This window comes from Myxocyprinus asiaticus, chromosome 6, assembly GCF_019703515.2.
Source record: "Myxocyprinus asiaticus isolate MX2 ecotype Aquarium Trade chromosome 6, UBuf_Myxa_2, whole genome shotgun sequence".
In the NCBI taxonomy this organism is placed as follows: Eukaryota; Metazoa; Chordata; class Actinopteri; order Cypriniformes; family Catostomidae; genus Myxocyprinus; species Myxocyprinus asiaticus.
Window position 1 is genome coordinate 54,694,895 of NC_059349.1, and position 15,045 is coordinate 54,709,939.

Genomic DNA, 15,045 nt, shown 5'->3' on the forward strand with positions numbered 1-15,045 from the left:
GTTTTTAGCGAAAACTTCTCAAAATATAGCACCCCCCTTTGGACACACCGGCGTTTAAGGGGTTAATGTATTCATCCATAATATGTGTGTTTATCTTATTTTAATGATCAATTAAACAATAGATCAGAACAAGACATGGATTTATAGATTGATTATTGATGTACTGCAGGGTTGTAGAAAAGATGCTTGCATTTAGAGTTTAGGAGAACATTGGGGGAATGATGTATTTCTGTGTAAAAAAAAACTTGGCAAAAAAAAAAAAAAAAAAAAGAAAAGAAAATAATGTCCGTTCTGTGAACCAAGAACTTATCTTTCTGTGAATCACTGGTCTTATCTTTAAAGTCATAATGTTTGACATAGAACTTATTTTAATCACCAAAAATGAAATATTAAGCTGTATGTATAACCCTGATATGATGTCCTCAATGTAAAGTTCACATTTGGACTCTTTTTACAGCATGGCATTGCTGTAAATCTTTACACAAATTGCAGTGCTGATGGTATTCGTCACCCATTTAGACCTGTTACTCAAGGTATTGTAATAAAATTATTTTCTTTCACTTATGGGAAATATACGTTTATCAGTAACTATACAAACCAGCACCTGGTCCCACACTGAGGGATTTTATTTGCTACCCTACATCCTCAAAGTCCATCTACAAACAGACTTTAGAAGTACCTGTGATTAATCTGTTGTAGGTGAGAACTGATTTAAACCCGTAAAACATCAAACCCCCCTCAGACAGATGCAATCTCAGGACACACCCCGATACCAACACACACACACACACACACACACACACACACTCCACAGAAAAACAGCCCACAACTCCAGTGTTTCAATGACAAATGACACATTAAAAAGCTCTCAAGTTTCGGACCCTCATTCTCTTCATGTCTGTAATTATCATCAGAGTATCATGTTACCATTACATGTAACTCTATCTGAAAGAGAGCACCTCAAACTAACTCAACTGTATGTCGCATTTTTTACTTGACTATCTTAATCTCAGACAGCAGAATGTGCTGTTGTGCGTTTTTGCAGGTTGCTGTATGCATGTGGTTGCAAAGGGTTTCTCAGTCATTGTTAAAACATTAATATATATATTAATTTAAGCATGTTTTAAGAGTTGTGTGTGTGCTTGACCTGCCTGTTATTTGGTAGGTTTCAAAATGAATTTATAGAATCGTGCAGATAGGGCTATAAAACATATCCTGCAACAGCAGATATCCAAAACAAAGCGTTTACATGATGCGTACATAAACTAATTAATTCACATGTTGACTCATATTGGAATATTCTTGTGCACGTAAATGTGGTAACTCATAAATTAATTAATTTGGTCCGTCACTGACTTATTCGCACTTACATCACTAAAAGTCATGAACAAAATCAAGTTTTTTTAGTTGGCGTACGCATAACTAAACATATTCACGTCAGTTTCTACCTTTATAAATCCAGATTTCTCACTTTTGATGATCTAATTTGATGGTATGTGTGTTTTATAAATTAGGCCCTCTTAGTAAAGTAACAACACGCCTCTCTCCCCTTAAACTCTATTGATCAGATGCTATGTCGCGAAATAAACGTATGTTTAAAACGTAAAGTCCTCGTATACATAAGTCAGGCTTACGAGGTATCATATGAAAGCTTAGAATATGAAATTTTCATAGAACACCATCAATACTGCATTTATGTTACATAAAATAGAAAAACAAAGCCTGAAAACATCCGCGTCGCAAAAAAGCGCCACCTAGAGGTAATTTGGTAGGAATATTAATATGAATCTAAAAGACTTTCATTTGATATAGACACGTCATATATCAAATGAAAGCTCTCATTCTCAGGAATGCGACTGTATAGTTAATTGTGTTGCCCTAATATCACAGTTCGAAAGATTTTCTAAAGAATCAAAGTGAAATATGATTTCTGCAAGACATCAAACACAAACGTCTCTTTTATGTTCCGATAACTGCTGCTGTAAGCCCCAAATAGATAAAACATTTATATCTGCTTTTACCTTAGGCAGGTCTCTACAAAATGAGCCATTTTACACTTGTCTGTGAGCTTGCTTGTATGAATAATCTAATGTTATATCTTAGATGTCCAGAACAAAATATGCAGTCCAGCAGGAAAACAATGCTAACAAATCATTGGAGAAATAGGCTAACGACTATGGTTGATAAAATGCTATACACATCGCAAAGGGGAGGATCTCAGCTTTCTAATGACACCTAGATTGAGCTTCTAGTCCACTCAGAGGCCGAGATATTCGATGAAACAATGAGGGTGGAGCTTGAACTGAAAATTAGACTGAATGTCTATGGACGAGCACATCTGTGAGGGCTAAAATGCGTTACAGCGCCACCTGCATTTCAGATCTGTATATTGTGATGGAATATTTTTTTCCTAGTACTCGCTGCCATCTAGTGGAATGAAATGAGACGTTTTGCAGGGAGATAGAGCAAACAGAACCAGAATTACATGCTTATAAAGTTCGAACGAATTTTGTTTTTACTTTGTTCATCATAAGATTGTAAAAATTTCAGAGGTTTTAAGAAAATTATAAATTTTTTGCAGTTAGTCCACGGTATGTGTGAATGGTAAGCTTTTCAATTTGAATGTGAATAATTGCAGGCGCCAGCCCAAAAATGCACCAGATTTTAAGGGGTTAACGAGACATGATTTGAGCTGCAGGACGACTTACACACTAAACTTTAATACTCGGAGTAAGAGGTTTGTTCAAATCACTAACATTAAGTATGAGCAATAGTAATAGTGATGATTGCTTTAGGAAACAGCACTAATAAATAGTCTAGTTAATAGCATACATCTTTAATCCAATCCCAAGTCTGCACTTCAGTGCCAGTTAAAACAGTCATTACAGCACAGAGACGGTTATTTAGATCTTAAGATGTGTCTCGGTATACACCCCACCCTCATTATTCAGCATCTCTCTTGTTCTCTCTTTCTTTACCCTCTTTTTCTGTGTAAAGCACTCCTTTTGGCTCATTATTCTCAGGTTGCAACATGACACTAAAGCCTTTATTTTCTCCTGAAAAGCATGTGAATATGCATCGCTGCTGCAGTTTAGAGCGTTTTGTGATTATGAGTTAGTGTAGGGAAAAGAAAGGGTTGAAAAAGGATATGGGATTTTGCTGTGTCACTATTGTCCTGTCTGCATTCACGCAAATGGACCGTCCTGAGTTTGACAGACAGACTACATAGCCATTGGACCGTTCACACACAATTGCCAAATGCACGCAAAAATGTCAAACGCTTGCCAAAATTGCAAGATTTAATCTGATTGGCAGTGAGCACGTTTATATTAGTCCAACAAAGTTTTAGTAGACCAGAGTCATTACTTTTGAATGAACAGATATGGTCACAAACACTTCCACATTATATTTCTGCATTTCCAGTGCTGCTTTATTATTGCGGTATCAACGAATCCACATTCACTGTGATTGGACAGTTTACATGTCAGTCACACAGTCTCTTCCTGTCTAAGTGGGCGGTTCTTAGCCAGAAAAAATTACCAAGCGGACCAGACTTTATGCTGATAGTCAAAAGTCATGTGGTACCTGGACCAGGTGGTGTTTTGTGGCAGCGGGTTTCCTTTAACCACACACTTGAGCGCCGCCCCTGTGTGACCAAAGCTCCAGGAACCAGAAGAATCGATCTCTGCATCTGGAGGAACTGAAAAACACAAATAATGAACGGAATGTTCAAGCTGCTCTTTTCCATACAATGAGAGTGGACGGGGATGGAGGCGGTCAAGCTCATGACAAAGAAAACACTATAAAAGACGTATTAGGTAGTCCCTGACTCTCACAAGCTATTTTGTGAGTCTTCTGAAGTCATACACTAGAGTTGTGTGTACAACAGACCCAAAAACGTAAGTCATTCTTTGCTAAAATCCTTAAATGTTATTCTTCTTCAAACTGACACACCGTGTTTGGCTGTAATAATCGTGAGAACCATCAAACGATATCAAACCTGGTGTGATCCCTCTAAAGGCCCCAAGACACTTCCATAGAAGTTCTTCTTCATTCAGAAATAAAAATAAGTTCTAACCAGTCGAGCAACGGTAATGATGACGAGTAACTGTCATACTTCTTAAGGTGTATGTGTACTTTATACTTAAGGCCCCGATATACTTCTGGAGAAGTTCTTCTGCGTTCTTCGTTCAGGGGTACAAAGAAGATCTAAACAGTCGTGCGACGGTATTCTGTTCCCGAACATTCAGACACCGTTCACACCGCGTTTAGAGCAGCATTTAAATACGAGGACTCTTCATGTAAAACCTAAACTAATGTGATTTTAAAATGTGTTATCAATGACTTTATGCCTCATTGTATGAGCAGAATTCACACTGGATCAGTAAAAGAAGCTGTTTTAACCATTCGATGATTTTGTCTTGTTAAGATTCTGAATTCATGACACTAATGCGCCAGTTACACTCTGTTATTGTAATTTATGATAACACTGATACTACTGCAAAGATGGGTGTATAAAAGAGTGTCAATGGGCAAAATACAGACAACAGGATGAAGATATGAGAGGCATATCTTACTTTGGGCAGATGTGTCAATGGGTTTCGCTGCAGATGGCACATTAGTGAATGGGCACTTTGAGAGGATTTGAGTAGATTTGGTTACTTTTGTAGACTAGTTAAACAAATCAAATATTGCATGTTCTTAGAAAATGTCTCTATGCGAATGAACATACTGATGTATGTACATTTACATGCTAATAACTCTGCATGCCGGTGTGTTCATGTTGAATACTGACTGAAAAATTTAAACACAGAGTAGGTGGAGCTTCGGGTCACACCTGCTGATGATGTGGACCAATGGCAGTATGAAGGTGTTTAGCAGCCGGTTAGAAGTTTTCCTAAAAGTTTGCCCAGGTGAGCCGTTACGAACCACCGAAACGAATGCAAAACACCTCCTTTATGGACAGATTTTGTTCTAAATTACATCTTCAATTTCGTATGAAGTATATCGGGGCCTTAAACGCACCATTTTTTAACGTGAACTTAAGTGCAAATGAGATTTGTGAGCCCAGATAACAACTATAGACACAAGACATAAACAATATGTGTGTTAACATGATGTCAGTGTGATAAAATCAGTTGCTAAGCTTTTCTGTATAAAGTTATAGCCACTTTTACTACTTTGTTACCATGATGACTAATGTCAACAAACCGTAAAACCCTAGAACGACTGTGAAACGATGATTTAAACAACTTTGCAGCTCAAATAACACACAGGTTTTAACAGAAGAATTAATGTAAGTGCTTTCATAAAAGCTTCACATTTCTGCCGCTAAACCCTCCAAAAACTGACCCCATTGTAAGTGTCTCACTGGAACCTTGATTTTTGCTTTTTTTTAAAGAAAATTACAGACGAGTCGATACAACGTTTTGTGGTAATCAACATTATGCCACAAATGCTGTTGATTGATCTTAACTTGTATTGAACCTGGAATATTCCTTTAAATTTCAGTTTGTTTCTCACACAAAGCTATTATATGACTTCAGACAACTTGAAATATAGTGTACCAGTCACATAGGCTATTATCATCATACTTTTATGGTCATTTTATGGTACTTTTTTGTCATTTTTGGAGCTTGACAGCCCCTGGTCACTGTATGCTTTCATTGTATGGAAAAGAGCTGCATAAACATCTCCTTTTGTGTCCTACGGATGAAAGAAAAACATGTGGGTTTGGAACAACATGATGGTGAGTAAATAATGGGTGAACTATCCCTGTAAGGAGAACTCACAATGGATGATCAAGTTGTTTTGTAGTCTACGCGGGCCGTCCAAAGCCGGATGCCACACAAGACAGTCCAGACGACCACCGTTCATGCTGCGCAGAGGGTGCAGGGAGAACTGCGAGGTCACGACGGCATTCTCTCCAGTCCAGTTTTGTGACTGGCCGGGAATGTCCGTGTCCCAGGAGAGGCGCGGCGGTGGGTGGCCAACCGAACGGCAGGTAGCAGCCACTCGGAACGACTGTCCTTCCTGCAGGATTACCGGCTCCAGCGAGGAGACTGGTAAAACTAGTAGAGGTGAAGATATTGGTGAAGAGTGCGTTGACATAAGATTCTGACATTTTATTCAGCTCCTTGTGAGTTCTAAACACTGATTGAAAGGGCGGAAACTTTGCAGTGTATCCGGGGACATTATACTGATTCACAAACCACAAACACACACAAAGCAGTGATTCTGTGTAGTGATCAATGATGGAGAAAGGACTTTTTAACGCTATTTTATGTACAAATCAAGCCTAGATGGGTGACAGAAATTAGTACTTTAAAGCCTATGTACAGTATGGCGCAACTTAATTACCACAGAAGAATGTCAAGTCTTAACTATCACCAAAATGCAGAATGAGACGCTTTCGCCTTCAAGCGCTTTTCATGTGGAGTTCAAAGCAACCCTTGACGCTGGTGTTGACGCTCTAACGGGAATCATGAATGCAGCTTTATGACTGCTGTAAGAAAGTGGATAGCCACAGTCTGTCGGCTGATAAATACTGTGGAGGATGATAGTTTAAGAGATTTAATGTGCATTGCAATGAATATGCAAACTATGGGGAGACTAGTTCTTTCAATTAGTCAAACTCCCACTTAGACTTTGGGAAACATTTAATGTTACTTTAATTGGTGCTATTTTAGTGCATTTCTATCTTTATACTGTTTGGAAAATTTTAATAAAGCATTGCATTGTTACATATTTTGTTTTCTTTCCTAAGAAGGAAATAAATTCATTTTGACAGGAAAAGAAGTATACTTAGAGTCAAATTTTCACTTTCAAAATCTGTGATTAATCGCGGTTAAATGACAAATTATGCGATTAATCAAAAATTTTAAAATATTAATCAACTGACAGCAGTAAATGGCACAAAACATTATTTTCTTCTTTAAGTCTTATTTTCTGGTCAAAATAAGAAAAAAAAAAATGACGGTAACACTATATTTTAGGGATCAGAAATTAGACAGTAATTAACTAAAAACACACTTGTATGTGACTAGTTATGGACTTGTTTGGCAAGTATTTAAGCCATGAATTTATTAGCTAAAACTAAAACATATCAGTAGCTAATATGATGCAGATGACATCCTTTATAGATTCTTATTACACTGTGAATGTGCGGCTTATAAGTATACAATACATAGAATGCATATAGTATTTCAACAAAGCAGGGAAGGTTAGGGTTAGGTTTAGGGTGTCTGTGGGACTCTAAATAAACACAATAAACATGTTGATGCCCGTATACTGTATAGTAGTATTTAATTAGGGGTGCAAGTAGCATCTGACACTATTTGTACTTAATGCAAAGAAGATGCTTTTTGTTGCTATTCACACCAAGCAACAAAAAGTCTCTGATTTCTATATTTATTTTATACTTATAAGCTGCACATTCACACAGTGTTATAAGAACCTATAAAGGGTTTATTTTGCACCTTACAAGCTATTGTATCTTTTGCTTTTACCTATAAGTCCATTTTAGGAAACAGAAATGCAAAGAGGCTATTAGGCAAGGCTAATCAGCCAATAAAGGCTTAATAAATACCTTATAATTATAAACAAGTGCGTAACTAGTCCCTTACAAGTCCAATTATTAGTCATTAATTACAGTCTAATTTCTGATCCTAAAATAAAGTGTAAGAAGCTGAATGGCATTAGATATTAAAGGATTAGTTGACCAAAAAATTTAAATTCAGTCATTGTTTATTCACCCGTGTTATAACCCTATATGACTTTCTTTCTTTTTCTGAACACAAAGGGAGAAATTGTGAATGAATGTTGTGCTCAGTGATGTCATACAATGGCAGTTTATGGTGACCACCTCTTCAAGCTTCAAAAGAACACAAAAGTATAATTCAGAAGTCTAATAAATTATTCATGAGACTCATGATTGTTATGAAAGCATACGATAAGATTTGATGAGAAACAAACTGAAATCTAAAGTATTATTTAGTGATAATGTTCACTGACCGTTGATCTCCTGTGTGTGTTCATGATAGGACACGAGAGCAACAGTTCACGCAGACCCCTCGCGACATTGGGGTGTTCGAGCGAAAACTTTGATGCAAACTCGAGCGAAAGAATTGATGCATTTCTATGCCCAGTCTTATTTTTTTGAAAGAAGTACTCAAAAATCAAACAGAAACATAGAGGAGGCTACAGGCCTCCACAGTCACACTGTGTCCTAACCTGATGGCAAATGACACACAATAAAATTTCTCCGTCCACTGTGAACTGGCACTGGTTCAAAAACGTTAAGGCTGGGCATAGAAATGCATCAATTCTTCAACTACAAACTCTTCAGACATGTTTAGTAAGTTCTGTTCTCTGTTTTGTGTGCAGCTGTGTTCTGTTGTCACTATCACTGTGGATGACCTGTTTTTAGATAAAACAAAATGAGTTTTCTCTTGAACGCCCCAATGTCGTGAGGGGTCTGCGTGAACTGTTGCTCTCGTGTCCTATCATGAACGCACACAGGAGATCAACGGTCAGTGAACATTTTCACTAAATAATACTTTAGATTTCAGTTTGTTTCTCACCAAATCTTATCGTATGCTTTCATAACAATCATGAGTCTCATGGAATAATTTATTAGACTTCTGAATTATACTTTTGTGTTCTTTTGAAGCTTGAAGAGGTGGTCACCATAAACTGCCATTGTATGACATCACTGAGCACAACATTTATTCACAATTTCTCCCTTTGTGTTCAGAAAAAGAAAGAAAGTCATATAGGATTATAACAACACAGGGGTGAATAAACAATGACTGAATTAACATTTTTGGGTGAACTCTCCCTTTAAGTCTTGTTTTAAGAGAAATGTATCAAAACTTGGTGCCATTTATGCTTAAAATAAGAAAAAAACGATTTGCCAGTGGGGTAAGAAAAATAACCTTTTTTCACTTTGAATCTAGGTTTTTTTCTTACTCCATTGGCAAATGTTTTTTTCTTGTTATAAGCATAATTGTTACTAAAGTTGGTTAGATTGCTCTGAAATGTTACTGGAAATCAAGACAAAAATACTTATGTTTAAATTTCAATTCTACTGCAAAGCAATATTAGCTATAGATCAATACACTACACAATACACTTGTTGACTGTTTTTCATCACTCCCTGGAAAAACAACTCCTGCATTACAAACAGTTTAGTTTAGAAAAAAAAATTTATACAAAGCCAAATTTGTATTTAATAACAAAGCTAATTTCCAGAATTTACGCATATGCGAAACGAGAAACAAATTCAGTCAGGTGTGTCTAAACTTTATTTACATATACTACTATATATATATATATATATATATATATATATATATATATATTCAATATATTACTAACAGGAATGCTATGACACAGAATAATATTTCAGGTTATTTTAAGGAACAGAACGGGTTAGTTTGACAGGAGAACAAAAACATGTTGAGTTTGTACTGTACACCAGATTAACTGATTAACAGACTCTCCTTTAGTAAACAGAGGTGAAATGGAGTTGAAGAAAATCAATAGAAATCTGAAAAGCGAGCATTCTTACTCCAGACGGTGAGACCGATCTGTCTCTCAAAGTTTCCGGAGGGAAATGTTGAGATGTGACAGGTGTATGTGGCCTGATCGGCTTTCTTTGTGTTCAGAATCAACAGTGTTGAATCCAGAGTCGGCTCAGAACTCTCAAACTGAACGTGATTCACAAAATCAGGAGACGCTGAAATAAACAAACACAATAAATCACAATAATAGCCAGAGGTTTTTGCTCAGAGGTTGTGCTTTCACAGCTCTCGAGACTTCATGGAGACTTTCACTATTGTTAGATTTACAGAATACTAGCTTGTTCATATTACACAAAAAAAAAACAAAAAAAAATGCATGTAACCAAGTGAACTTAATTTAAGGGAGTTCTTTCATAGAAAATAAAAAAAAAGTTTACTTTTAATCCATTTGTGTTTGGACATAACTGAATATTTATTTTGCTGTGCTAACCATAGCATAGTCGCCAAGCTGCATTCTGTAGTGCTTTACCAGCATTTATTTAGCATGCTAACATGCACGGTCACTAGCTAGTACATACAGAAATAAGAGATTAATTTGAGTTACTTTGACATGTATGATTTTGTTAGGTTTAACCTCGTGCGACCCCACGTCCACATGCGTGGACGTTGCATTTTGGCTTCACTATTCGTAATGCATAATTTAAATTAATTTAAACCGACTGATTACTGTTCACAAGACTCTAGACTGTCGTTTAAAGGTTAAACTTTTGCTGCACCGAGTCACGTGACACAACAACATGCTGTCGATTTCCATGAAGCGCTTCTACGGGTGCAGCGCCAACAAAAGCGCCTCTGGTAAGAAACCTCTTTAAGTGTTTTTAATTGAAACCTGTTTGAGTGTAAAGAGCTGCGTCTCTAGTTTAGTTTGATATGACGTTTTCAAAAAAGCATTAATCTTTCGCGCATCAGCGCGCCGATAAACATGATGTCCACATATGTGGATCTTGGGACATTATTCCCTCAAAAGTCGAAAAAACATCTGTGGGTCATTTCGCTTCATTTTAACATAAATTTGGTTATATTTCATTTCATCACTGTACAATACGGTTCTATTCATTAACATTAATAAATGCATTCCTATATTTACTGTGCATTATCACATTGAGAATAAATGGGTTCATAAAAAGCTGGAAAATGTGTCGTTCAGAGGCTTTATATGGAGTTAGGATGAAAATAAGGTGCATTTCAAACTGTTCTGAGACCAGTGCAGACAGACAGCACACTGGAGGTTAAGTCATTCACTAAATAGGAAGCAAGGGAGCATCCTATAGCTCTCTAAGCAGTTAAGTGCATTCACTCCTAAAATCTGATCAAAAGTTCAGTTTCAGGCTGCAGATGATGTTTGGATCACTCAACATGTTTGACAGAATTTATAATGTATCATTTTATTTTAACATGATTGACAGTGATTGGATGATGCTGGACATTACTTTGAATCAGAATTAATTATGCTAATTTATGATGCAATGTCTGTAAAGTCACAAAAGTATATGAGTTAAGATACAAAGTAATTTTAAGTTAAGAACACTAATTTCAAACATGTGGAACCACTGTCCATGATGAATCGGGGTGGGGGTGCAAGGGGAGGGGATTGTCATCCATTACAAGTGTTGGAGGGGTCGAGGAGGCCGACTGGCACCTCACTTTACATGGCGCCCCTATGCATGGCATAACTTGCATATATGGTTTTTGCGCCTCTGCATGTGACCCATAAACAAAAGAATTACTAAAATCCACGTTGACCATTGTGCCTCCAAAAACATGAAAATTCTGTCATCATTTACTCACTTCAATATCTTTCTTAAAAAAAAACCGAATGATTTGTTTTGCTTCAGTACAGCACAAAAGATGTTTTGAACAAATGTTTCAGCTCTTTTCCAAATGGTGAAAGTGCATGGTGACTACAGCTGTCAAGAACGATTTAGGCAAAACGTTCGTATGGCTTCTGAAGACTTTGAAAAATGTGCACAATTCATATGGACCACATTTAGGTTGCTTTTTGAAACCTGACAGCCTCTGTTCCAGTCCACTATTTTAATTGTAAGGAGAAGAGCAGTATAAACATTCTGTAAAACATCTGGGTTTTCCCCCCACAGAAGTGGGTTTGGAACACCATGAGGGTGAGTAAATGATGACAGAACTTTTCATTTGGGCTGAACTATTCCTTTGTGTTCCTTCAGTTAAAGCAGCACAAGTTGTTTCAGATGAAATAATACGTCAACACAATGCACTATTGAAAATACATCATGACAAACCTCTTTAGCCTGTCAGAACAATTCATGTGTGCATTCATGAGTTGTTTACATAAAGTATTTTCATCAGGCTTCTGTAGTGAAACTATACTTAATGCTTTTATTCTTTTTTGTTTCTTTGAGTGTCAACATGAGTGATGACAACTGAAACCAGATGAATATCTCTAAAACATGTCTAAGCCACATTTCACTCCAAAATTAAAAGAAAAACAAAAACTTTTAAATAACTTTTTATTTTTAAAGAACCATTATATATGTATTTAAAAAATAAAAATAATACATTATGCACACACACACATACATACAGTGCATTCAGAAAGTATTCAGACCTCTTCACATTCACATTTTATGTTGCAGCCTTATGCTAAAATGCTTTAAAAATTATTTATTTTTTCACAACAATCTACACTCCATACCCCATAATGACAAAGCAAAAAACCTGATTTTTGTTAACACTTGAAATTTATCTCAGGTGCATCCCATTTCTCTGGATCATCTTTGAGATGTTTGTACACTTTGATTGGAGTCCACCAGTTGCAAATTCAATTGATCAGACATGATTTGGAAAGGCACACACACCTGTCTATATAAGATCTCACAGCTGAAAATGCATATCAGAGCAAAACCCACGCCATGAGGTCAAAGGAACTGCCTGCAGAGCTCAGAGACAGGATTGTGTTGAGGCACAGATCTGAGGAAGGCTACAAAATATTTCTGCAGCATTGAAGGTTCCCAAGAGCACAGTGGCCTCCATAATTCTTTAATGGAAGTTTGGAACACCCAGCACTCTTCCTAGAGCTGCCCGCACGGCCAAATTGAACAATCGGGGGAGAAGGGTCTTGGTAAGAGAGGTGACCAAGAACCCGATGGTCACTCTGGTTGAGCTTCAGAGATCATGTGTGGAGATGGGAGAAACTTGCAGAAGCACAACCATCACTGCAACACTCCACCGATCTGGGCTTTATGGCAGAGGGGCCAGATGGAAGCCTCTCCTCAGTGCCAGACACATAAAAAAGCACCTAAAGGACTTTCAGACTGTGAGAAACAAGATTCTCTGGTCTGATGAAATGAAGATTGAACTGTTTGGACTCAATTCCAAGCGTCATGTCTGGAGGAAACCAGGCACCGCTCATCACCTGCACAATACCATCCCAACGGTGAAGCATGGTGCTGGTAGCATCATGCTGTGGGGGTGTTTTTCAGTGGCAGGGACTGGGGGACTGGTCAGGGTTGAAGGAAAGCTGAACGCAGCAAAATACACAGATATCCTTCATGAAAACCTGCTCCAGAGCACGTCAGGAACTCAGACTGGGGCTGAAGGTTCACCTTCCAGCAGGACAATGACCCTAAACACACAGCCAAGACAACGCAAGAGTGGCTTAGGGACAACTCTGTGAATGTCCTTGAGTGGCCCAGCCAGAGCCCGGACTTGAACCCAATCGAACATCTCTGGAGAGATCTGAAAATGTCTGTCCACCGACGGTCCCCATCCAACCTGACAGAGCTTGAGAGGATCTGCAGAGAAGAATGGCAGAAAATCCCCAAATCCAGGTGTGCAAAGCTTGTTGCATCATACCCAAAAAGACTTGAGGCTGTAATCGCTGCCAAAGGTGCTTCAACTAAGTACTGAGTTAAGGGTCTGAATACTTATGTCAATGTGATATTTCAGTTTTTTTCTTTTTAATACATTTGCAAAGTTGTCATTATGGGGTATGGAGTGTAGATTGGTGTGAAAAAAATAAAATAAAAATAATTGAAAGCATTTTAGCATAAGGCTGAAACACAGCAAAATGTGAAAAAAATGAAGGGGTCTGAATTCTTATTTATTATATATACCAATCAGCCACAACATTAAAAACACCCTCCTTTATATTGTGTAGTTCCCCCTCGTGCCACCAAAACAGTGCCAACCCGCATCTCAGAATAGCATTCTGAGATGATATTCTTCTCAACACAATTGTACAGAGTGGTTATCTGAGTTACCATAGACTTTGCCAGTTCAAACCAGTCTGGCCATTCTCTGTTGACCTCTCTCATCAACAAGACATTTCTATCCACAGAACTGCCGCTCACTGGATGTTTTTTGTTTTTGGCACCATTCTGAGTAAACTCTAGAGACTGTTGTGTGTGAAAATCCCAGAAATACTCAAATCAGCCCGTCTGGCACCAACAATCACCCATGCGATTATCTAATCAGCCAATCGTGTGGCAGCAGTGCATACAATCATGCAGATACGGGTCAGGAGCTTCAGTTAATGTTCACATCAACCATCAGAAAGGGGAATAAATGTGATCTCAGTGATTTGGACTGTGGCATGTAGATATAAAGAGACATTATATACTGTATATAATGAGAATTTGGGGATGAAATGTGTGTACGGAACGTGCACGGAAATAAATGGTCATAGAAATAAGGTCACAATGCAAAAAAAACGTACTGGTCCTAAAAAACAGGCTTCATTGTCTGTATGCAATAATTTCACGTGTAAAAAGTAAATGCACACCTTTGGGTCCCTCAGTAAAGTGTCCAATGATGATTTGTTCTCTCTCTCCTCCAGGTTTCTGTCTTGACCAGGTCACTTGCACGACTCGCTCGTCCCCGTCCACCGCAAACCGACACGGCAGCCGTGTTAGTGTGTCAGAGAAAGAGCGCAGCGACACTGAAGGAGGCGGCTCGATGAACTCACCGTGAACACACACTAAAAACAAAGAGAGACAGAGACAGTGTGAACAGGCTTCATTTTGCTTATGCAAAACATTATAGTTTTTTTTCCTTTGATTTTGGGGTGACATATCACCCAAACAAGTTCTTTGCTAGATTCACCTGTAAAAATGACAACATGCATTTACTGGTATTTAAAGATGTGAGGGCCGAGGATAACCGGGTTAATGTGTTTGTGTGAGAGACCTTCAGTTAATAATTAACCTACACTATCATGATCGATTTCTCTTGCCCTACAAACATGTCACATTTCAAGTACAAGGTCGTTCCCATGCAGACGGCAGCTCATTGAGTTTTAAATATGAGCTCTTGATCGGCCTTTTGCAGTTCATAGTAATATTAACAACTGTCAGTGTTTGATTTTTAGTCGTAGTGTGTCAGATCCTGAAGCAAAACCAGTTGAGAAGCACTGACCTATAGACTTTATAAACACCCTCGACTTTCCATCTGTTAAGAGAAGAATGAAAAGTGAGTGAGAGACAGAGAG

General features: G+C 37.8%; 1 protein-coding gene across 1 annotated transcript in view; it reads right to left on the bottom strand.

Moving 5' to 3' along the window:
* The window catches only part of nectin4b (nectin cell adhesion molecule 4b), a 33,551-nt gene that overhangs the window by 12,491 nt on the left and 6,015 nt on the right, over positions 1-15,045 (bottom strand). Inside the window, exons 2-5 of the mRNA XM_051701504.1 lie at positions 14,341-14,535; positions 9,572-9,739; positions 5,793-6,071; positions 3,586-3,700 (exon numbers count right to left, since the gene is read on the bottom strand). Of these exons, the coding sequence (XP_051557464.1) occupies positions 3,586-3,700; positions 5,793-6,071; positions 9,572-9,739; positions 14,341-14,535 (757 nt within the window). The remainder of the gene's footprint in view (positions 1-3,585; positions 3,701-5,792; positions 6,072-9,571; positions 9,740-14,340; positions 14,536-15,045) is intronic.